This window comes from Carcharodon carcharias, chromosome 16 (assembly GCF_017639515.1).
Source record: "Carcharodon carcharias isolate sCarCar2 chromosome 16, sCarCar2.pri, whole genome shotgun sequence".
NCBI lineage: Eukaryota > Metazoa > Chordata > Chondrichthyes > Lamniformes > Lamnidae > Carcharodon > Carcharodon carcharias.
Window position 1 is genome coordinate 32,370,163 of NC_054482.1, and position 24,698 is coordinate 32,394,860.

Sequence of the window (24,698 nt, forward strand, 5' to 3'; positions counted from 1 at the left end):
AACTTGGTACATTTTATAGTACAATCACATCAAGATAATATTTGCATAAAGAAAGGCAGGGAAGAAAAAAAAGAGGAAGGAGTTGTACATTTCAAATGTTCCCCACTAAAAAAAAATCAAACAAACTGGTTTATAAAACCAACAATGCCAGGATTGTGGTGTGTACAAAAATACAACTCAAGATCACCAGAAACCATCAGAATATAGTGCAGAGAAACCAATCACCATTTTTACAAACTATTCTATTAAAGGAAGGTAGAGAAAATGCATCCTTCTCCGAGATCAACACTTAAACCACAGAAATCTATTCACCATCTATCTTCCACAGACATCAATTATCACAATGTGCATCATCAACAGGGCACGCCACAGACTACAAAGACCGCATGGCAAGCTTTGCTCTTACATTATGGAATTGCAAGCAACTAGTCAGCAATAGTGAGGGGAGTAGGAAAAGAGAGCACCAATATAGGACGAATCACATTCCATATTCACTTTGTTCAATTAACAGGACTCATAAGCATCATACTATTAACAGTACTGCTGGCAGGGAAAAGCTACTGTACATGTCAAACGTGGAATAGTGTCCTTCAAAAAACAGATGAAATAGCCAAGGACACAAGTATATATATATTTGTTAAAAAGCACTGAAATGCACTGCTGCGTGTTTTGTATAATAATCTATTCATCATCTGGGCTCTGAATTTTGTTCTGGGGAAGCTTGTAATTGTGTGAGGTGGACACCCGGGATTAGATCACAGGGGCTGACTGTGAGTGCCAAGAGGAATGCTTGATATTTCAACCCACAGTGAAGAGCTACTTTTGAAATTGTGTGCAGAGAAAGAGGAGCAAACTGACCCAGATCTGAAATGACATAATAAAGAACACTAACAGAATTAACAGGCTCCCCATCCTCCACCATCCCAGCCCTTGGAGTTATCCTTTAATTGAACTTGTATCTTTGCTTAATGATTCTACCCACTGCTACAACCATACACATTTGAAAGTATTTCAGCTTTGTATCTGCAAGGTTACTAAATGTTGTTACAGATTTTTTAGAAAAGTTACGGATCAGCAAATGGAGACTGTGCGTTAAAAAAGGGTCATATCCCTATAATGCTTGGCTTCACCTCCTACCCTCCTTCAACATGATCACAGTAACCCTTGCCATTTAATCCCATGTGAATTATTAATGTGTTAGGAGTTAGAAGGTCCAGGAAGGGAAGGAGACAATGAAATTAATGTGGTGAGAATATTCTACATGATGTATGATAGCAGATGCTGTGATGGGTAAACCCACCAGCTGCAGTTTGCAGTAGGAACTCTACCCCTATTAAATCATCTGAAGAAAAGGGCCCGCTGTCCAAGTAGAGTTCCATGCACTTTGGTAAAACCTATGTCGAAATTCAGGCAAACTCTCCCTAAATGAGTCTGTAGTTGGATAAAGTGAGGTATTTTTAAGTAGATATATTTTAGTGTGTGTGTGGGGGGGGGAAATAGTGGGTATTTGGAGTGACTAATTCTGACCACCAGAGTGATCAACCTCATAGTAGAAGGCAATCAGATATTGGTATACAGGGACATATGAGCAGAGTGTTTTGAGGCTTTTACTAAATATGTGATGCAGAACTGCTCGAAACTTGAACACAAAAAAACCATGGTAGGTATTAAAAAATGAAAGTCACGTATTCGTACAGGGCCATTCACATCCACAGGAGATCCCAAAGTGGCTTAGAGCCAATGAAGCAGATTTGAAGTGTAGTCAGTACTATAATGTAGGAAAAGGACTCATTTTGCTGAGCATTGATAAATATTTACATCATCAATGTTTGTGTATTAATATAGCAATAAGTTCCTGAAAGATCACCATCTAACCCGATTTAGTGAAAATTTACTAATTAGGTCACCATGTCCCAACTGATGATCATCTTTTCTTGACATTTTATTACTGAAACTCAGAGTTATCAACTTTTACTTGTCATGTGACACCCTCCACCATTTTGAGAATAGCACAAAGATGTCAGCCTTGTAGCATTTTACTCATTAAACACTGTGGCCACTCATTTTGACCCCTAGGATTGTAAGCAATGAGTAATCAGCTCAGATGGTGGCTCAAGGGTGTGATACTAAATTATAAGGTAGAAGGATGACTATATTACTTTTTAAAGTCTCCATTAAGATGTGGATATCAGAAATGAAATGACCAAAATGATGACAGCGTGGTTTGGTTTGCTGACCTTTGCTGTCATTGGCACTTTTAGCTCCTATGAACATGAGTCAGATCTATAGAGACATATTCCACAAAGCCTCTGAACTAAACCAGAGCAATGTCAGGCTATGCACTGAGGAATCTTGCAACCTAATAGAAAATATTACAAATAAGCAAAAACATGTGGAAATATTTCTATGAAGCACCAGTTACAACTCAAAGAACTTTGCAGGATCATTCTCTCTTTTAAAAAACACTTAAAACAAGCCTGTACTAGGAAAGCTACAAGAATAACATCCCAAACTGGGTCTTTTTACAGTGCGGGTTTTAACCATATCCAATACTGATTTGTGCATTAACCTGAATACTAGACCAAGGCACGTATGTGTGTGTGTGTGTGTGTGTGTGTGTGTGTTTGTGTGTGTGTGTGTGTGCGCGTGCATGTACACAGTGCCATCAATATAAGATGGCTAGGGTTTAATTTTGTTTGAGGTGGTGAGGAAATGGGCAGGAAGGCAAAGATCAGGCATTTAGGAAAATAACAGCTGTAATTACATAGTGGGATGAGGCAAAGGAAGTGATTCAGAAAGAGAAGGTAAAGCAAACACACCAGCAGCCATTTTTGATATGTCCATTGTGAGGATGTGCCCTCTTCCCTCCCAATTCTCTTTTATGAAGTTGCTATATAGAGGATGCAACTAGGCCCACTTGCAAATTTTGAAACCGGTGTCAGCAGTATAGGTGAGGTGTAGGCGAGGCACAAACTAATGAGGTGAGTTAATTCCAACCTTCAAAGGGCACCCCCTCCTTCCAATTCCCAAACCTTCTGCACCAGTCTAAAACTAGACTGTGGGTGCCTCTGGGCTGTGGACTTGGAATCAGTAATAATCTGGTTGAGGTGTCCTCTTTCTTCTCAGTGTGCCCACCTTTTTTCTTTTATTAACATACAGGTGTATATTTAGAGCCCAGATGTGAAATGATAACACAGCTCTCTTATTCTTCTGTTCATTTTGTGCTCAAGGATTCTAAGTACTACTTTTTAAATAAATATAAATTAGAGAGAGAAAAAAAAACACAGGGGCATCAGCTGTCCCCTCAGGTTACAGTGCTGCTGGTAGCTACAGTTGTCCCATCACAGTATAGCTGCATGTACCTTTGATGAATTTGGATGAATGTTTCTTTGTTGATGGGAAATTCTTAAAGATAAAGGCAACAGATTTGAAGGGAGAATAATAATTATGAGATACTGCTACATTGGTGCAGTCTAGGAACATATGACTCTAGTGCAAGCGACAGCTACAACCAAAAATTATCCTAACTTGACAACCAAAGTTCCACAATTTTTTCGTCAACAGACAAGACACAGAAAAAGCAGACTTTCTTTAGGACATTTGCATCTGGTGAAGCGAAAGCAATGTTTCGAGCATAGGTGACAAAGAATAAAGGCGAAAGTCAGGCATCCCTATAACTGCCAATAGAGAGCAGCAATGTCGCTAGAGGTGAATATATGGGTCATTATTGGAAAAATCACTGACCATGCTCTTTGCGAGGCTTGTCTTTAGTCATCTGTGTGGCACAATATAGCAGCATGAAAACCCAAGACTACTATTGGAACTAAAGCCAGCTTCAGAATATTTACAGATGAGACTTGCTGTTTTATTAGTAACTTTTTTGTGCAGTTTTTGAGAACTGGCTCAACTCCTGAGACAATGATTTAATGCAACATAAATGGTCCAGCTATCAGTGAGTGAGCACCCTTAAGGTTAAAAAGGTCCAGTAGCCTGGGGCATCTGCACAAGGCAGCTAGATTCTAATGCTACTTTGCAGAGCCCAGTAAAATTCATGTTTCTGCTCTTCACTCCACAATCCAGGGCTGGGGAACAAGAGCAGAAGTGATGTTGTATTGAGGCCAGTATCTACTCTGGAGGGACAATGGGTCAGTACCCAGATTGCACACCTCCCAGAAGCTGGCTTGGCAGCATCAGTGTTTGAAATGCAGGGCACATCCCTTTAGTCTGAGAATGTGGTGCTTGCTATTAAGGTGAAGGGGCATTTGTGGGGAAGGAGTAGGGGCTTTCTTGGCAGACTTTCTGAAAACAAGCCTACTAAGAACTGGGCAAATGAATCACAGAATGGAGCAGCACCAATTGGGAGTGATCAGCACGACTGCACAAGTTATAAAGCTGAGCTTTGTCTCTGAGTTTTCTGCCATTTGGGTTTTCAAATTGGTTATAACTGCGTTAGTTTTTTCCCCCATAACTGGTATTGAGGATGTATTAATTACTGTGTAGGTGAATTAGGACAAGCTGACTGCTCAGGAGGTTGCCATATAGGTGAGCTTAATCTTTCATAGACCAAACAGTATTAGCTTGAAAATGCTCATTGTGGATGTCCTGTAAAAGATTAACAAAGGTGTATCTTTGGGGCTAAGAGTGGGAACGCACGTCCCCAAAAACCCTAACTCAGACCTTGCTTTCACAATAACATCCACTTTCATTTATTTCGTATAAGATAACCAATAGCTCAACCACTCATTACTTTTTTTTTTAAAAAGAGTTACCTTTTGGATTAGGTTATTAGACAGATTGGCACTTTACCAACTGAAAACAATGACTGTGAGGATCCCTGTTAAATTAACTGTATTGGACAGATTACATCTTTGCACTGTGTGCTCATTAAGGTTTTGGCTTTAAATTTCTATCTTCCCAAGGTCATTTGACACTGTTGGGTGCTTTGGAATGATTTCAATTGCAGACAGTTGATGCCTGTGCTTCTCCGCTACTCTGATGCCAGCAGAGAAAAGGAGAATTCCTTTCCTGCAGCAGGCCAAAATTGTTGGACAAGTACACTGTTTGCACTCTTAGTTTCAGTCACAGTGAGGTCCTGTGTTCTCAGGCCCTTCAGCAGGGAAGTGTGATGATTGGTACTGATATTGCACTTCTCACAGGGATTCAGAGGTCAAGTCAAGCCAGGCATCTCTTGCTTCTGTTGCTAGTCACACTCCAGGACTGGCTGATGAATTTTTTTTTTTGGCGGGGGGTGGGGGTAGGTGGTGGTGGTGGTGGGTGGGGGTGGTGTTGGTGGGGGAGGGGCACTGTGGGGTGTGGTGGGTGTGGAGTATGTGGTGTTGATTAAGCCTGGCCCAACTGTGGAACCAATGGGTGTCAAACCAAAGAGAGAGAAAAGAATGGTGATTTTTTTCAAAAAATGAGACAACTTTAAATTGGAGAGACCTACCTTCTAGTGATGATGTCACAGCCTTGAGGTTCCCTCTGCCTGTGCTCTAAACCTGCCATATTGCAGTTAAAAATCAAGGAGGTTTGGCAGTCAACAGAGTCATAAACCTCCAAGTAATTTCACAGCTTAAGAACTGTTCTTAGTTCTTAGAACTGTCAAACACAATGACACTTTCCCTAGAGTAGACTTTTCCAGCAAGTGGCTTAATTGATAGTGACCATTCTCTTGGCTGATCAGGAATATGATATACTGACTGTGGGATAATAGTTGGTGAGAGGCAGTCCATGGACTCACAGGAGCAATCTTCTGACCAAGAAGAGGCTCTCAAAACCAACATTGGTTAGCTGCTTGTAAAGGGGCCGTTAATTATTAGTGACACATTTCACCACGATGAAATAGAGCACAGCTACCAAAAGAATAGTCAACACCAGTGAGTCAATCTAACAATATACAAACAGAAAGCTGTGACTGCTTTACAATGGACCAGGTCATTGGTTATAGACGGTTGTGTTTTTTACAATGTTGAGATAAGGGGCAGGAGGTTTAGAGGGGATGTGAGGAAGAATTTTTTCACCCAGAGAGTGGTGGGAATCTGGAACTCATTGCCTGAAAGGGTGGTAGAGGCAGAAACCCTCATAACATTTAAGAAGTATTTGGATGTGCACTTGCGATGCCATGGCATACACGGCCATGGGCCTAGTGCTGGAAAATGGGATTAGAAGAGTTAGGTACTTGTTTGACCAGCGCAGACTTGATGGGCTGAAGGGCCTTTTTCTGTGCTGTCGACCTCTATGACAATGGGCCAGTCTATGGTTATAGAGGGCTGTGTGTTTTAGAATGTGTCAGTCACTGGTTACAGAGCTGTGTGTTTTACAATGGGCCAGTCATTGGTTTTAGAGGGCTGTGTGTTTTAGAATGGGCTAGCCATTGGTTATAGGGGGCTGTGTTTTACAATGGGTCAATCATTGGTTATAGAGGGCTGTGTATTTTACAATGCACCAGTCACTGGTTATAGAGGGCTGTAATACAGCCCTCTATAACCCGTGTTTTAGAATAGGCCAGTCACTGGTTACAGAGGGGGTGTATGTTTTAGAATTGTACAGTTCTAGAGGATTATCTCTATTTGCACTGTCCAAGAATGGGAATCGCCAATGTTCATGGATTTGATTCTCACTTTATTAAAGTTTAATGAACCATCTTGGGTTCTCCAGTTCTCTATACACAACAAAATAAGTACACTGAGCATGGTGACTTCAAGCAACACTGTGGCATCATCCACTTCAAATGTATAAAATATAAGTACTGCCATCCCTGAAGAGTTCCATGCCTTCGTACATTAACAACAAAAGAAGGACTGATCCTACGCTTGGTCTCCTTGTTCAAAGCTTCCAACAATGAAATCTTCCTACAAGCAAAGAGATGAGTTTAGGTTCTGGGTGCTGTGCAGAGCAGGCAGTAGAGTGCCCCAAGTCCCTCAATCCAGGATTATGTCTCTGTGAGGAGCTAACCAAGTAAGAAAAGGGACGAGGCAAGTGTTTGAGTACCTGCTCAAACATCAACAGTATTTCTATGCTCTTCATTATTACCTGCACCAATACAGTTATGCTACCCACAGAGCTAGGTTTTTCAGCTGGCCTCTGCAAAGGCGGACTGGCTTTTATTTGTACCTGTGGAGTAGAGGGAGAGGGGAAGGGTATACCATGTAGAATGAACTGTCAGAAAATCAGCAAACTCTAGCCCCAATTCAGAACAGAATAAAACAATGTATGTTCAGAAATTTTAATGAAAGCTAATTATTTTGTGCCACTTTTCAATTTAGCAAATTGACCCCCGGATTAAAATTATCAAAGAAAAAATATAAAATGGTTCCCCAAAAGATATTTGGCCACCTGGACTTGATGTTCACTTTTTGTTTTTACATTTAGGTTTGTGTTGAGTCTCATTCATAATTAGGCTATGACATTGGATTGAGCCCAAACTACAAGATCAAATAGTGCACACTGCATTAATTCTGAATTAACTCTTGTATTGCTTCATCAAACCTCAACTCTGATGTTGGTCACAATGCATACTGCATTTGCCTAACAAGGTATCATAAACAATGCAAGCACCCATCCATATTTCCCTGGCTAGCTTTCTCAAAGTAACTTGGGTTCCCTTCTATCTCCGCCCCTTCTCATCTCTTACAGGAACTTACACTGCCTACAACTTTTCAGCCCTCACTTGCCCTGTTGCTGGGCAATACGAAGCTTTGTCCAACATTCAAGCGAAGCCAGAATCACCAACATGACTGGCCACCTGCTTTGTTTGGGCAGTTGTCCCCTTGTTATTGAGTCTGCCCCACAATATAAAAAGGTCAGATTCAACAATAACAGGAACTCATTCTATTATGGAAGTGCATTCACTGGGAGTGGTCCCATAATATAAAAGGAGGCTACCAATGCTTGTACTGTGGAACTGCCCGAATCAGGTTTCTTGAGCTACCACACTCAGAGAAGTTCACATTTGGCCTAGCTACCTTGTGTCCCTTTTCTCCCTCTTCCTCTGTAGGCATTACAATATGACTGAATCGCATCCATTTTCCGTACATTTTATTAACAGAAAGCAACAGGAATGTGAAATTCTGTATAAAACAAGCTACTGCTGCAAAACAAAATATGAGTGAATATTGTGAATTTGTGCCAGTGAGAGAGATTTGTAAAGTGTTTTTTTAAGCCATTATCTTGTCTATGAATGATTCATTCACCAAAAACTTGATCATATCCAATGCTCACGCATTTGCTTCAACTTCCAGTTCTAAGTGATAGTGCTAAGTTATACTCTATTGTGAAGGTAGTCCTGCATCCAAGCGAGCCAAACTCAGAGCTCCTTTACACTGAAGTCTTCACCCATCCATTTGACATCTGCAGGAAATTGTAAACCACTGTTTAACCAGGCTCAGCCACGAGACATAAAGTTCTCCAACACAGAGTGAGACTTAATGTCCTTGCCCAGGCCTGCACTTACCTTGATCTCCTTTTTGTATGCCCAGAATCACGAGTTCTTTGTTACAATGGAGCCCTCTTAAGACTATGTCAGAAGACAGTCATTATTAGAAGGTACTTTCTGAATGTCCCAATCCAGCTAAATCAACTACATTAAAAAACAAAAATCCCTGTTAAGATCAGGTAGATGGAATGAATTCAGAACATGACAAGAGCGATTGATGAGCAATTCCCAACTTCACTATTACTAACTTTCACAGTGACATACATTTACAGTGAATTCTAAATCCTGAAGTGTGCAGCCAACCATGAATGTCCCTTTGAAACAACCCACTGCATTAAAATCCTTCCACTGATCTTGTTGTTGGCCGAATGAACTGGATCTTAAGGTGGCTCCACTGAAACATCCGCCCATGAGTCTAAGTGTCACTTACACTGCCATGAGCCTAAATTACTGGAGAAACTCAGTGTGGCACTACCTCCGGAGAATGGGGAGGAAGGGCAGCTCTTGGAACGATGGCACTGATTGCTCCCTGAACGCACCGTTGCCGGAAAACTTTCTACCTCACCAATCAATATTCTACCCGCTATGACAGGCTGGGCATGTAGCAAGACAGCAACAGGATCTAGGAGTGATACAAGGAAATGAAAGGCAAGTTTAACGGATTAAATGGTGGATTAAGTTGATGTGCTGAGGGAATCCATTATTTGACATTCAAACTTTGGCCAAAAAAAATTAACAGATTATTCATTTGGAATTTCCTATGAAATTTCTATATAGTTTCTGGGATGTGTAAATTGTAAAGTTTCACTGATAGAAGAATTTGAAATGAAAAGTCATTTCTTTGTAACAGTCCTTGATACCACAGGCTGTAGATATGATTTATAAAGAATACAAACATATTTTGTGGCACTTGTAAAGTTTTTTTTGTTAATCCAGCCTGTCATATGTAACTTGTGCCAGTGGAATATAGCCTGGTAGGTCTGTGTTGGATGCAGGACTTCTGTGTTTGACAGCTCTGCAGGAACATCCACCTAGAAAGCTTTGAAGTGCTCTTCATAAAGACTCTTTGCTTTCTTGCAAGACCGAAACACAAAAAATAAAGTTCAACAAACATTGACACTAACATCTGCATCAACATACAGGACACAAGTTTCTTTCATAAATAATATGAACATTTACGATTGGAACAGAACAAATGCATATCAAAATGATTTTTTTAAAACACCATAACTTCACGTAGGAAGTACAATTAAGTGCACTTTCCCTGCAAGTGCAACCAGGGCCATGAGCTGGTCAGAAAGACTTGAAGAAACCAGTTTAAACCAGCTTAAACCAGCCCTAGCTATACTGAGCCTGAGAGAGAAGAAAAAAAAACAAGACAAAACAAAAAGAAAACTGGTATCTTCCAGCACAGAGTTTGTTCTGTTTGATTCGATCCTTGTGGATATGTTTTGTTGTCGGTTGTAAAATTGTTCTTTACAACCCTTTTTTTTATAAATTGGTTTAAATTAATATATTAAAACAAAGGGGAAAAAATGGAATAGAGTCTGTTGCCACACATGGTGGCAGATTGTGTTCAGTGCCTGGTAGAACTGGAACGTGTGAAGGACAGTGATTGCTCGGTGCTGATTTTCATGTGTACGCTTCATCATCTGTGTCTTCGATTAACACGGCTGCGTCCCGGGGCCTCACTCTGGGGGTGAGAAACAGGTAAGAATTAACAGCCAGGATTCACAGTTTAAAATCAAATCACCTGCCTACCCACACCCTGCTCTCCTGAACGTTCTGCATTCTCACAGAATTACAGAAAATTTACAGCATAGAAACAGGCCGTTCAGCCCACCTGGTCTATGCCAGAGTTTTTGCTTCACAGGAGTCTCCGCTTTTCATCTCACCCTGTCAGTATATCCTTCTATCCCTCATGTACTTAGCTAACTTCCCCTTAAATGCATTCTACTTGATTCAACTACTCCATGTGGTAATGTGTTCTACATTCTAACCACTCTCTGGGTAAGTAAGTTTATCCTGAATTCTTTACTGGATTTATTAGTGACCATCTTACATTTAATCACCCTTAATTTTGAACTTCCTCATAAGTGAAAACATCTTCTTATATCTACCCTGTCAAAAGCCTTCATAATTTTATGATCTCTATCAGGTCACTTCCTAAAGAAAAAAAAAGACCCTCCCTGTTGAGTCTTTCCTGATAGTTATTTATTTCCAGTTCTCGTATCATTCTTACAAATCTTTTTTGCATCCTTTCCAATATCTCTGTATCCTTTTTCATATTAGGGAAGACCATATCTGTGCACAGTATTCCCAAATGTGCCTAAGTTCTATATATTAATTTAACATAACACCTCAGCTCTTGATTTCTATTTCTCTAGTCATGAACCCCAGTGCTTTGTTTACAGCTTTGGCTTGACTTTTGCCATGGGTTCAATGAACTCAACTGCCCTTCAGTGCCTTTGCCCATAGAAAATCTACTCGTTTGTGAAGTTAAATACACCAGGCTATGCAGTCAAGGTGCTTAAAATGTTAAAAGTAGATGCAGAGAATCTATTTTTTCTGATGGGGAAGGGCACAGACTTAGAATTTGTGTCAGGCTATCAGGATTGAAAGCAGGAAGTACTTTATCACACAAAGCAGTGAAAATCTAGAACTCTGTCCCCCAGTATGACTGTGGATGCTGGGATTCAATTAAAATTTAGAAGACTGAAATAAACAGATTTCCGTTAAGTTAGGCTATTAAGGATTATAGAGCAAAAGTAGGTAAATGGGGATGAAGTACAGATCAGCCATGACCTAACACAGGGGTGTCAAACATATGGCTTGAAATACAGTTGCATCCTGCAGCATGCTGTACTTAAGGTGTTGTGAAATTAGCCTAAATGCTCTGGAGTTTAGAAGATGTGAGGTGATCTCATTGAAACATGTAAAATTCTTAGAGCTTGACAGTGTAGACACTGAGAGGATGTTTCCCCTGGCTAGAAGTACAGAAATAGGGGGTCACTGTCTCAGACTAAGGATCAGCCATTTAAGACTGAGATGAGGATTGTGGATCGTTGGAATTCTCTACCCCAGGGAGCTACGGATGCTCAGTCGTTGTGTATGTACAAGACAGCGATCATTAGGTTTTTGTATACTAAGAGAATTAAGAGATATGGGGATAGCACAGGGAGTGGGAGTTGAGATAGATCAGCTGTCGAATGGCAGAGCAGGCTCGAAGAGCCAAATGGTCTACTTCTATTTCTTATGCCCGCCTGGGTGTTGCTTCTAACAGCTTTGTACAACTAGTGAAACCTGTGGATCTTACAAAGAGTAAATAGCGAAAGGTTGTTTCTACCGGTAGGTGAAAGTGTGAGGAACAAGGGGAAAGCGGCCAAAGATTCTCACTGAGTTCAGGGAGTATCATAAGCTCCAATAAATGGAGGAATGAGACACAGGAGGGTGGAGTATGGGTTGGCAGCAGGGTGGTGCAGCTGGGAAGAGCACTCTTCCTTCTCCACACATGTTCTTCCCCCAAAGACGGATTGCATACCTATTTCTATCCCTGGTGTGTCCAATAGCTCTTACTGAATGTGACCCACGCTGAGTGCTAGAATATCAAATCAGGTCTGCCATGCATATAGAGTTTGACACCCCCTGGGCGACTCGGATGATGGAACAGGCTCCAGGGGCTAAATAGTCTACCATTGTTCCAAATGGGCAAGTACAACATGCGAGAGGTACTGATGGGATATTTTGGAGAATACAAGATACACCAGCCGAGCACATATGAGCAGGGCAATTTCAGACTATTTACAGGGTTTTAAGGGGGCGAGGAAAGTGATTTGATTACTAGATTGTTTTGGTTTTCAGATCAGTCAATTTGAACTGGGCACAATGGGAAATTCTCTTCTTCTGAGTTGAGACAGTGAATATACATCCAGCAGTATGTTAAAACTACCTGTGGACCAACAGTGTTTCAGGTTCTTATTTCAGCCTTAAGTCTTGCAGAGATATCATAATTTACAGTTCCACATATTAGATAAGGAGCCCATTTGGTAAGGAGCATTTCTGTGCCTGGAGGGTTCTCATTCACCGAGATAACAGTAATCAAAACAAATGGTTTCATTAAGGGACCTGCTTTCCCTTTTCATTGCCATTGCCTTTCTGAGAATGCCAGCTCCTTGTTCACCCAAAGTGAGCCCAGATAGCAGCAATCCTAGCAGAAGCACGTAAACTGACAGGAAACATAGTAGGTCAAAGTCAAGAGGGCAAACTTCGACAATTGGCAGGATATTTCACTGCAATGGCATCACTAATCATGATCTCTCATGTTGTTCACAAATCCCCACACTTTGTAGGAGGAATCACTGAATAGCAATCAACAGTGGGGAATTCTATCTATTTTCCCTTCCCTAATCTTGGAGTGCTGTGAACTTTAGATTTCTTATTGCCGGTACTATGCACACACTAGAATCCATGCATTCCATAGTCAGGATTACACTTCCCAGAAAAGTATTAAACTAGTACTTTCAACATACAATTTTGTTTTTTTAAAACAATAAATAAAAAGAGAACTTCAAGAAGTTTCTCAGCCCAAAAATGAGCACATCAAGCTGTTTGGTAAGATACCTCTGAATAAATCCTGTAAAAATGCTAGACAAAAAGATCAGCAGAACTACTGCTGCAGTGCAGATTCCCGTCATATGGTGTCAGTATGCTCTCTCAGTAAAGCAAATGACTAAAGAAAGAACTCACATTTATATCGTGTCTTTCACATCCTCATCCAAAGCACTTCACAGCCAATATGTACTTATGAAATATGATGTTTTGAAATTTAAATAGCGTATTTCATGTCTCAAAGCACTTAAGGGGAGGAAAGGTGCAATCAAGAGAACAGTAGCTTAAATTTATATCGTCCTTTAAATGGATAAAACATACATGCCAAGGTGCATCACAGGGGCATTACAAAACAATTTGATGCAAGGCGCATGAAGAGATACGAGGTCAAATGACCAAAAGCTTGGTCAAGAAGGTAGGGTTTAAGGAGGAAAGAAAGGTGGAGAGGTATAGGAAAGGAATTCCGTTGCCTACAGCCTTTGCAGCTAAAGGCATGGCCACCAATGGTGGAACAACTAAAATGGAGCATGCTCAAGAGGCCAGAGGAGCGCAGATAGGGAATAGGATTGAGGGAGCAGGAGGTGAGCTTGGAAAGGATATGAGCAGAGATAGGAGAGAAATTAAAGAAGGATGCAAGTTCAGGGCTAGGAGAGGGGCAGATCCTTAGGAGAGAAAGTTTGGCTTCGTGGGCTAAGGGAATGGAAGGAAGAGGCAGGGGCAGCTGATCAGATGGTCTCAATCTTAGTGACAAAGAAGTCCTTGAGCTTTGAAGGGAGTATTTAGGAGAGAGCAAAGTGGAGGACTGCAACAGGAACACAGTGACTAGAAAAGTGACAATGATGGTGGAGCAGGAAAGAAAGAGTAACCTGAGTTGGAATGTGGATCGATAAGAATAGCTGGAGGATGCTGTGGGAGTCTCAAATTAAAGGAGTGAAGTTCATTTGCTGGGCCTGGGAAGCAATGGGACTTGGAAAGGACAGGGTTAATGGGAGTACAGGACTTCGAGGTTGAAGATATGGGAGACGGTGTTGTGCATGTGTGTGATTTGTGGAGCATGGGGTCAGATAGGAGAGGTATGGAGAAGACAAGGACTCAATCTCCAGGGCTGTCATCTTTCCATCATTACACTGATAGCCCCTATCAAATGGGATAGTATGATCGTCTCCTTCAATCATGCACCATCTTGCCTGACTGCTGCTTTCCTGCCACTTCTGTTTCCCACTTTTCCCTACCACTCAAACACTGCAATCTTAAAGAATTTATGGTGCAGGCTATCTGGCAGGCAAGCTACATGTGAATGGAATACCAGAGCATGACAGGATCCATGGTTTTGTACTGCAGCCAGAGACAGTACCTTTTGGGCGGTGAAGAATAAATCTAAAATTCAATCATGAGAGTACTGTGACTTCAGTTCTCCCTGGAGTCCTGGCCAATGTTTATCCCTCAACAGTACCAAAAGAGGTTTTCTGGTCATTAAGTCATTGGTGTGTGTAAACTGGTTGCTGCGTCTCCTACATCACAACAGTGACCCTGCTATAATTGGTTGGAAAACACATGCTGAGATTGTGAAAGAAGCAATATAAACGGAAGTTCATTCGTTGTTTACTGTGTTCTATAGAAGTGTTGCTTCTTTATCTTTTGAGTTTCCCTGGTGCTGCGACTGCCCTGCAGTTTGGAAGCGAGCTTCTTGAAATCAGTACGTACAGTGTTTTACGCAGAGAGATGCTGTAAGTGCGTTTCCACACTCTGTTTTTTTGGCGGTTCCGCACCCCATCCTCGAGGTCCATCATCTGCTCCAGGACAGTCTGGTCATCGGCATTGAGGGGTGCCACCGAGATATCACGTACAGCACGGAATTCACCACAGTTGTTCAGGTGTTCATTTTCCAAACGGAAGAAATTCCACACAAACCGGCTGCAGGGAAACACACTCAACTTTAGTGAGCAGTAGTGTAGTGATGGCAACCGTAAAACGCAAGGTACTACAAAGTAACATGTTTTTGTTCAGATCTGAGCCCAGTCTTACCTGAAGTCAGCTGCAAAACCTAAAACTCTTAAAAACTGGCCCTAAGCTCCCTCACTCCACCCCAGTGTGACAAGTCAGCACACGATAAATGTTTCAGCTTCGGTATAACCAACCCTTTCACAAACAGTTCAACATTGTGCTGGTTGCTCTTGTAAAATTATATTCTGCCAACCTAAGTGTACAAACACTTAGTGTATTCCTGAGTTTTAACAGACACTCGCTGCCTTACAACCTGGGCTGTTGCTCCCAGTTTAATCTCCAAGCCCTTTTCGCTAATTATAAGTGTAGGCACAAATTCTAAGCAGAAAGTTACTTATTTTCACATTAAAAAGTATTTTAGAGATATGTTGAGAGATTAAAGTGTTCCCCACCCACCACTGGAACCCAACCCTGCCTCGCCTCTTCCGGTTTCTCCATCCTCCTCCGCACAATGTTGTCCTCCACAAAAACTTCAAACTCACATGTATGACCACCACCCTCAACATCAGCACAGTGCGTGGTCACTTCCAGGGTCTCCATTGCCAGTGCTGGTATTTCCTATCACTTCCTCATCATTTTTCTTCCCACGACATTCAAATCACCATTATCAGTTCAAGGGCCCACATTGCTCCTGGCCACTCTTTTTCATAACATAATAATAAAAATTGTGCTGATCTTTATATTGTTTGCAAGCTTTTCTACATGCTCCCTTTTTGTAGCTCTTACTATCTGCTTTGTCATCTTCTGTTACCCTTTGCATCTCCCCCAGTTGGCAGGATCTGTGCTATTTTTTGAATTTGTGTATGCTTTATCTTTTAGTTTTATTTTGTCTCTTAGCTCTTCAGTTGTCCATGGCTACTTTTTTGACAAGTAGAGCTCTTGCTCTAGGGTACAAACTGGTTCTGCATCATATTAAATTCTTTTTTTAAACACCTCCCATTGAACTTCTGTCATTTTAACCATTAACAGATTTTCCCATTTTATTATGGACACTCTCCGTCTCACTCCATTGAAGTCAGCATTATCTAAGTCTAGAATCTTAGTAGCTGCTTCGTGTTTCATCTCTCTAAATGTTATATTGAACTTGATCACATTATGTCCACTGTTTGATAAACTTCACGCACAGTTAGGCTATTAAATAAATCTGGCTCATTATTCATCACTAAATTTTGTATGGTCTCTTGTTGGCTCTAGGATATAATGCTGTAGAAAATTATCATAAACATACTCAAGAAATTCACTGCCTCAGACAGAATCCTTACTGTGCTGCCAAATTATCCCCACCCCCTCCCCCACCCCACTAACTACTGTAGGATCGTCCTGGAAAACAAGAACAGCCCCAAACTCTGCTCCAACTCAAGATACCTACTCTAACCTTCCTGCTCATACTCTCCATCCTCATCTCTGGCATTCAATTCAGGATCTCGGGAACTTCTTAGGGTTTTTTAAATCTCTGCTCCAGAAGCAAAATTAAAGAATAGCTTTTTGCACCCTCAGAAAACATCCTTCATCCGATACCTTTCTTGGCTGGCATGATCCAAGCATACTAGGGGTCACCATGTTCCACACTGAGTTCAGTCAATGTTATTGCTACTTGTCCACATCACCCCCAAACCTAAGCATCAATTTATTCACCACATGGTTTTAAATTATGTTACCGGAAGACCTCCAGCGGGGCCAGTACGGTGGAAATAATGTCTCCTGCTGAAGCAAATGTGCTCATTGAGGTGATGGAAATCTGCACAGTCCAAGCAAATCGCAAGATGACATCCTCTACTATGGCACAGTAGTAATAACTCTGTGAATAAAAGCAAAATATCAATCCCTTGGTATACTTTCAGGATATAATGGGATACAAGAGCAAATCTGAATAAACTAATTTCCCTCACCTTTCTTCCGAGCTCGAGTAGACCAATAGCAGAGACAGCAGAGAACTTACTCTCAGTCCTCTCAAAATGTTCCTTAAATAACTAACAACAACTTGTATTCATATGGCAGCTTTGATACATTAAAACATTCCAGGGCTTTTCTATTGGAATATTATCAAACAACACTTGACATCGAGCCACATAAACTGATATTATGATAGAAAGATTGGCCAAAGTAGATTTTGAGGAACATCTTAAAGTAGGGGAGGGAGGTGGAGAGGTTTGTGAAGGCAATTTCAGAGTTTAGGCCCTAGGCAACTGAAAACACGATCACTAAAGGTGGGACAAAGGAAGTGGGGAACACGCAAGATAACTCTCAGCTGGTGACAGGATGTGACAGCAATACTTATTATGTAATAACAACCGCAACTGAGAATCTGATTGACATCATAGTTGAAACCATATTTCCAATATTGCCTGGAAGAATTTTGTCTCTCAGTCTATGCCGTGACATCTATTACCATAACCAGAACCCTATTGTTAGATTCAGGCAATTCCATTCAAGCTTGGATTTGGTGCTACATATACACCAAGTCTTCACTTTAAATTGCCCTCCTTAAAATCGTTTTGTTTTAATGTTTATTCTTTAGGCCCTTTCTTTGAGTTACATCACCATTTTCAGTTTTACATCATCTACACTCTGGCCCCACCACCCCTGCACTGAACTCTGGGTCAGCCACAGCCACCATGTTCTAACACTGCAGCTGCTGCCGCAGTCACCAGAGGCCCATATTGCGGGGAGAGTGCAAGGTCTGAGATCCCAAGAGCAAAAGCGCAAGGCAGGGACAGGAAGCAGCTGGCCGTTAATCGGATGATGAACTGAGTAACCTGGGCCAGGGAGGGGCACCGAGGCCTCCGGCTCCTTTCTGCTGCTGCTGCCACCACTAACACCCACCGCTCCAAGGAAGACACCCCCTAGGACAGGGGCTCAACCCTTACAAATGGTCAGGAAGGGATTCAGGCTCTGAAGAGAGAAACAGAAACAGACTGGGAAAGGAGAGAGAGGGACAGAGTGGAAAGAGTAGGAGAGAGACAAGGATAGGCAGAATGGGAAAGGAGCGAGCAAGGGAGGGCGAGAGAGAGGGGGAGGGCGAGAGAGAGGGGGAGGGCGAGAGAGAGGGGGAGGGCGAGAGAGAGGGGGAGGGCGAGAGAGAGGGGGAGGGCGAGAGGAGGGGCGAGACAGGGGGGGGCGAGGCAGAGGGGGGGGCGAGGCGGGGGGGGCGAGGCGGAGGGGGGGGCGAGGCGGAGGGGGGGGGCGAGGCGGAGGGGGGGGCGAGGCGGAGGGGGGGGGCGAGGCGGAGGGGGGGGCGAGGCGGAGGGGGGGGCGAGGCGGAGGGGGGGGCGAGGCGGAGGGGGGGGCGAGGCGGAGGGGGGGGCGAGGCGGAGGGGGGGGGCGAGACAGAGAGGGGGCGAGACAGAGAGGGGGCGAGACAGAGAGGGGGCGAGACAGAGAGGGGGCGAGACAGAGAGGGGGCGAGACAGAGAGGGGGCGAGACAGAGAGGGGGCGAGACAGAGAGGGGGCGAGACAGAGAGGGGGCGAGACAGAGAGGGGGCGAGACAGAGAGGGGGCGAGACAGAGAGGGGGCGAGACAGAGAGGGGGCGAGACAGAGAGGGGGCGAGACAGAGAGGGGGCGAAACAGAGAGGGGGCGAGACAGAAAGGGGGCGAGACAGAAAGGGGGCGAGACAGAAAGGGGGCGAGACAGAAAGACCGAGTGAGAAAGGCGAGCGAGAGAGAGAGAGAGAGAGACAGGGACAGATTAGGAAAGGAAGGCAAGCAAAAAGTTGAGCCGAGTTTCAGGAGTGCTGTTGGTGAGACACAGGACCTACTCAGGGCTTGTCTGGGTGATTTAGCATCATCTAATTTGAATTTATACAATATTTCTGTTATATTCAGTGAGTTATTTTATTTTGCAAGTTATTCTAGTTAGGAATGCACAGTGCTGCATATGTACAGTACAGCGTTTCAACTTGTGCACTGGTTTGTCCGGGCAAGAAATATCTGAAGGAACCTAATTCCAGCTTTAACATTGATTCCTACGGGAACCCACGATGCACTTAAAGTTGTTTCACTTGAAGTCACGATTTTCAGGAATGCAACCAACTTACAGTGAGGACTTACTGTACTAAGGAGCTTTTCCACTGATAAGCATTAGTGTCTCAAATGTTGGCTGAAGATAAAATTAACAACTTGCAATAATATGCCTTTAAAGTAGTAAGACATTACAGGGGTGTCAAAATTTCACACCAAACCACCAACGTTCCCTCTAATTATTTTGTTTTGCATGGCCTATTCATTTAAGATCCTTTAAATTCTTTTGTGAGGACATGCACAAACAGTAAATTAAAGAGGTCAACTTATGCTTGGCTTGTGCAAGACTTCTGGGTTGTTGTGTGGTTTTATAGCTTAGAATAAACATTGCAAGCTATTCAGGGAGATACAAGGACAGATGATCAAAAGCATGGAAAAACAGGTAGGTTTTAAGTAACACCATCACAGGAGAGCAGAGGTAGAGAGGAGGGGCAGTTTAGGGAGGGAATTACATGTTTTAGGGCCTAGGCAGCTGAAGACACAGCCACCAATGGTAGAGTGATGAAAATTGGGGATGCATAAGAGACCAGATTGAAGATAGAAAAGGTTCTTATTGCTGGTCAAAGCCCCTAGCTATGGGTACTTAAGGAGATGTACAATAATGCATCAAGGGTTGTATCATAACCTGATGGAAGACATGACTATGCCTGAAGACCTTTCTAAAGATGAAAAGGCTACTTTCGCAGATGTTTTTAGAATGTGTGCACTGGTTGAGGGTGTAGAAGCACATCGGTTGCAGAGGTGCAAAACACGTATCAGGAAAGAAAGAAATAGTCTTTCAACAGGAATCAAAAAGATCCAGGTGAGTACGCTGGCAAGTGGCCAGAAATGGATGACAATCTGTTCTGTTAGTATGATAGGTGATACAACTTAGGGCCAAAACAGCAGTCCAGGGATGGAGGTCTCTCATTCTTATGAGAACACAACTCCTATTAAGCAGAAGCAGCCCAGTTCCTTGATTACTGTGACAACATGAGTGCATACTAAGGAGCCTGAAGGGTTATGCACATTGTTTAAATTCATGCTCCCATTTACTCTCAACCACATGGTGTGGTTGACACAAATAACAGATGCATCTAAAGAGAAGCCTGGAAATACATGAGAGAGAAAGGAAGAGAAAGCTATGCTGGTAGGGTGAGGTGAAGTAAGGTGGTTAGAAGCTCAAGTAGAGCACAAATATCAGCATAGGGCAGTTGGGTTGAGTGGTCGACTCTTTCCTGTAAAATTCTATGTTCTTAGCTCATCTTATGGATATGAGTAGGTCCTGGTGTTGTGACCAAAGCAATCTCGTCACTATAGCCCTTTCCAAACCTCCAGGCTCATGATACTTAACCAGAGCATGCATGTAGTGGGAGCAGGACTGCCAGGGCCTAGGCACTATAGGTTGGACATCATGGCTATAAGGCAACTTCTACATAAACATATTTACTGAGAAGTTGTGCTCAAATGCAGGTCAATGACTTCTGCCTGCACTCGCTGACATTGCTCAATAAAATTTTACCATTAAATGTGGGACGTACAAAAGCATCCCTTCAATTCCTCAATTCTCAGAGGAATTGAAGGGATGACTGGTAGAAAGATAGGAGGGAGAGTCATCAACAACATCCACTATGCCGATGACTCCGTACTTATAACAATAAATGAAGAAGTTTTGCCAAAATTAAACGGTATGGTCGTAAAGGAATGCGGTAGATAGGGACTTATACCCAACTGCAAGAAAACGTACACTACGTTAAAGACAAAGAAAAAGGGCATCTTGGTATGCAACATCACAGCAAACGGAAGCAAGTTAGAACACGTTAATCAATTCAACTATCCAGGAAGCACAATAACATCCAATGTCAAAAACCGTACTGAAAAATGAAAAAGGATTGAACAAGCCAGAAGTGTTTTTACAAAATTAAGCAACATTCTAAGAAACGTCAGCTTGAGCCTAGAAATGAGAATCTGTACAATAAAACATTATGTGCGGAGAGGGATACAGTTGACATTTTGAGACTGTATGACCCTTTATCAGAACTAAGACATATAGAAATGAGATGAAATATAACCTGGTAGAAGGGGGTGAGTCAGGAGAGCTCGATAGGGGGCCAGTGATAGGTGGAGGCCAAGGTGAGACTGCCAAAGATGTCATAGACAAAAGGACAAAGGGATATTGACGGTGGTGATATTATCTAAAGGATGTGCTAATGGGAATATTAAGGGAAGCAAGCAGGACAAGCAAGTGGCAGATGGCCCTAGTGTGGGTGGGGGGAAGGGATTGAAATGGGCTAAAAGGTGGAGATGAAACAATAGATCGAAATAAATGTAAAAATAGGAGGGAAAAGAAAAAAAGATAGTTGTAAAAATTATTGGAAAAAGGGGGGTCGGAAAGGGGGTGGGGATGGAGGAGAGAGTTCATGATCTGAAATTGTTGAACTCAATATTCAGTCCTGAAGGCTGTAAAGTGCCTGGTCGGAAGATGAGGTGCTGTTCCTCCAGTTTGCGTTGAGCTTCACTGGAACATTGCAGCAGGCCAAGGATGGACATGTGGACATGAGAGCAGGGTGGAGTGTTGAAATGGCAAGCGACAGGGAGATCTGGGTCATGCTTGCAGACAGACCAAAAGTGTTCCGCAAAGCGGTCACCCAGTCTGCGTTTGGTCTTTCCAATATAGAGGAAACCGCATTGGGAGCAGTGTATGCAGTAGACTAAATTGAGGCAAGTGCAAGTAAAATGCTGCTTCACTTGAAAGGAGTGTTTGGGCCCTTGGACGGTGAGGAGGGGGGAAGTAAAGGGGCAGGTGTTGCACCTTCTGCAGTTGCATGGGAAGGTGCCGTAAGAGGGGGCCTCCCTGTCACTTGCCATTTCAACACTCCACCATGCTCTCATGCCCACATGTCCGTCTTTGGCCTGCTGCAATGTTCTAGCGAAGCTCAACGCAAACTGGAGGAACAGCACCTCATCTTCCAACTAGGCACTTTACAGTCTTTTGGACTTAATATTGAGTTCAACCATTTCAGATCATGAACACTCTCCTCCATCCCCATCCCCTTTCCGACGCCCCTTTTCCCAATAATTTATAATTTTTTTACAACTATATTTTTTTCTTTTCCCTCCTATTTTTACATTTATTTCGATCTATTGTTTCATCTCCATCTTTTAGCCCATTTCGATCCCTTCCCCCCACCCCACCTGCACTAGGGCCATCTGTCATTAGCTTGTCCTGCTTGCTTCCCTTAATGTCCCCGTTAGCACATCCTTTAGATAATATCACCACCGTCAACACCCCTTTGTCCTTTTGTCTATGACATCTTTGACAGTTTCACCTTGGCCTCCACCTATCACTGGCCCCCTACTGAGCTCTCCTGACTCACCCCCTTCTACCAGGTTATACTTCATCTCATTTCTATATGTCTTAGTTCTGATGAAGGGTCATATGGACGTGAAAGGTCAACTGTATCCCTCTCCGCGGATGCTGTCAGACCTGAGTTTTTCCAGGTAATTTTGTTTTTGTTCTAGATTTCCAGCATCTGCAGTATTTTGCTCTTATACTAAAACATTATGTCTGGTCAGTAACGAATTATAGATGTGAAACTTGGAGCATCGGGAAAGAGGAAAAGAAAATCAAGAGCTTCGAAATGTGCTGCTTAAGAAGGATCCTAAAGGTAAGTTGGGTAGAGAAAATAACTAATGAAGTAGTACTGAGTGAGGCCAGAAACAAGAGAGCTCTCAAATAATATCCAAAGAAAACGAACGGAGTTCATCAGACATGTTATTCATGCGGAAAGGTTGGAGTGCCTAATCACCAGGAGGGATAAGTTAAGAGCTGGAAAGAGAAATACACATTTCTGCTGGTTTGTTCCTCACTTTTCTCTCCTCCTTCAAGGCACTGACTCTTGACGAGATGCAGTTCTACATGCTAGCCCTTTGGTATGTTAGGTTAACTGCTAGGCCAGGAAGGGAGAGAGCCTCAGCAAGCTATCTCAGCATGGTAGGTGGGCAGTGGGTGTATCACATCCAAGTCTGTTCTCCCTTGTGTGCACAGGCACATTTCCCCCCAAGAATCGCCCATTATAATTTGGATCTCGCTAAGTTATTGGGAAGACCGAGGCACAAGTTAGTCTGCACCACCATGTTCCACAGTATTGTTGGCCCAGCTTTCACTGCTATTAATATCTACTACCCCAGCAAACAGAATGGCCACTGCTTGGGATTGCTCAAACACATACTTTCTGAGGGTAGACAATCTCCTCACGCAGGAAGGTATTTTCTCCAGCATTTTTGTCAAAGAGGCCCCAGTCCATCTTCAGGTCCCAGGTGAGAGTATAACAGGAGCTGACCAACAAGCAGGCGATCCACAGGTAGAGAAATACCACTGCGTCTTCATGTTTCTGTTCTGAAAGAGAAACATAAGCAACACCATTAACTTTTGCCATATGGGTACACCATTTCCTTTTAACTCATCAGAGTCTTAAAAAAAGTACACTGTGGAGTTTTCCAGGAGTTGGCATTAGAACCACTACTTTTCTGATCTTTATTAATGACCCAGACTTGGGTGTGGAAGGCACAATTTCAATATCTGTGGATGACACAAAATTTGGAAGTTTTGTGAACAGTGAGGGGGCTACTTATAAGGACACAGGCAAGCTGCTGGAATGGGCAGTCCCGTGGTAGATGAAATTCAATGCAGAGAAGTACAAATTGGTGCACTTTTGGTAGAAAGAATAAGGACAGGCAATATAAAATAAAGGATACAATTCTAAAAGGGAGCAGAGGGACCTCAAATCATTGAAGGTGGCAGGGCAGGTTGACAAAGCACTTTAAAAAGCATATGGGCTCCTGGGCTTTATAAACAGAAGTATACTCTATAAAGAGTAAGGAAGGTATAGTGCTTTATAAAGCATTGTCTCGACTTCAACTGCAGCACTGTGTCCAATTCTGGCAGGATGCAAAGGCATTAGGGGGGATTGTTAGAAATTAGCAGTATGCTTATCAGCTTGAAATAGATAATAGGTCAGTTTAGTCCTTCTGGAAACTCTTTAAGGTCTAGAAACAAATCAGAAGAATGATCAGAGAAATAGTTGAATTCAACCTCACCTAGACCAAAAAGGGGGCCATGGAAGATGAATCTTAATGGGACAGCAACTGTTAGATACTTAAAACAAGTACAAAGCTGTGCTGGGCTTTTCATTCAACTTTGCTTAATTAGGACTCTGCTGGAATATAAGCTTTAATTCCATTAAAGTGGAATAGAACTTAGTCAATCACTCTAGTTCAGCAGTTTCATAAGAAATAAGAACAGATGAACTGAATTGCCATTATGAACAGCTTGTTTGTTAATAGGCCTTACAAATAATCTTAGACATAAACAACTGCTGGTGGGAGAAATACAAATAATGAAACGTTTGCAAGTTAGCTTTGAAGGCTGGATCTGTAGTGTTTCTGGAGGATGAAACTGGCCAGGGAAATGCCATAAGGAATGGAGGATCTAAGAATATTTTATCAAGGACAGAGGTACATGTGCTGTACAACAAATGCAGTTTTACAGTATGTACAGTTTGGGCAATTGTTGCTTAATAATATACAACTTAACCAATTCCAATTAACTGAACAAAGTTAATTCCCGCAACCAAAATATTGATACTTTTCA

At 42.5% G+C, this 24,698-nt stretch overlaps 1 protein-coding gene across 3 annotated transcripts in view; it reads right to left on the minus strand.

The window, feature by feature from the left end:
- Positions 1 to 6,604: 6,604 nt before the first annotated feature.
- Positions 6,605 to 24,698, minus strand: part of LOC121289009 (xenotropic and polytropic retrovirus receptor 1 homolog) — a 355,844-nt gene continuing 337,750 nt past the window's right edge. For 2 of the 3 annotated variants that reach the window (XR_005945478.1, XR_005945477.1), the window contains one exon: positions 23,310 to 23,444. Coding sequence is in view for 1 of the 3 variants with exons in the window: in XM_041207881.1 (XP_041063815.1) it covers positions 10,067 to 10,127; positions 14,747 to 14,956; positions 16,705 to 16,844; positions 23,278 to 23,444 (578 nt within the window). In the remaining 2 variants the exon portion in view is untranslated. Of the gene's footprint in view, positions 10,128 to 14,746; positions 14,957 to 16,704; positions 16,845 to 23,277; positions 23,445 to 24,698 lie in introns of those variants that run through there. The other variant, XM_041207881.1, reaches the window with a different exon arrangement.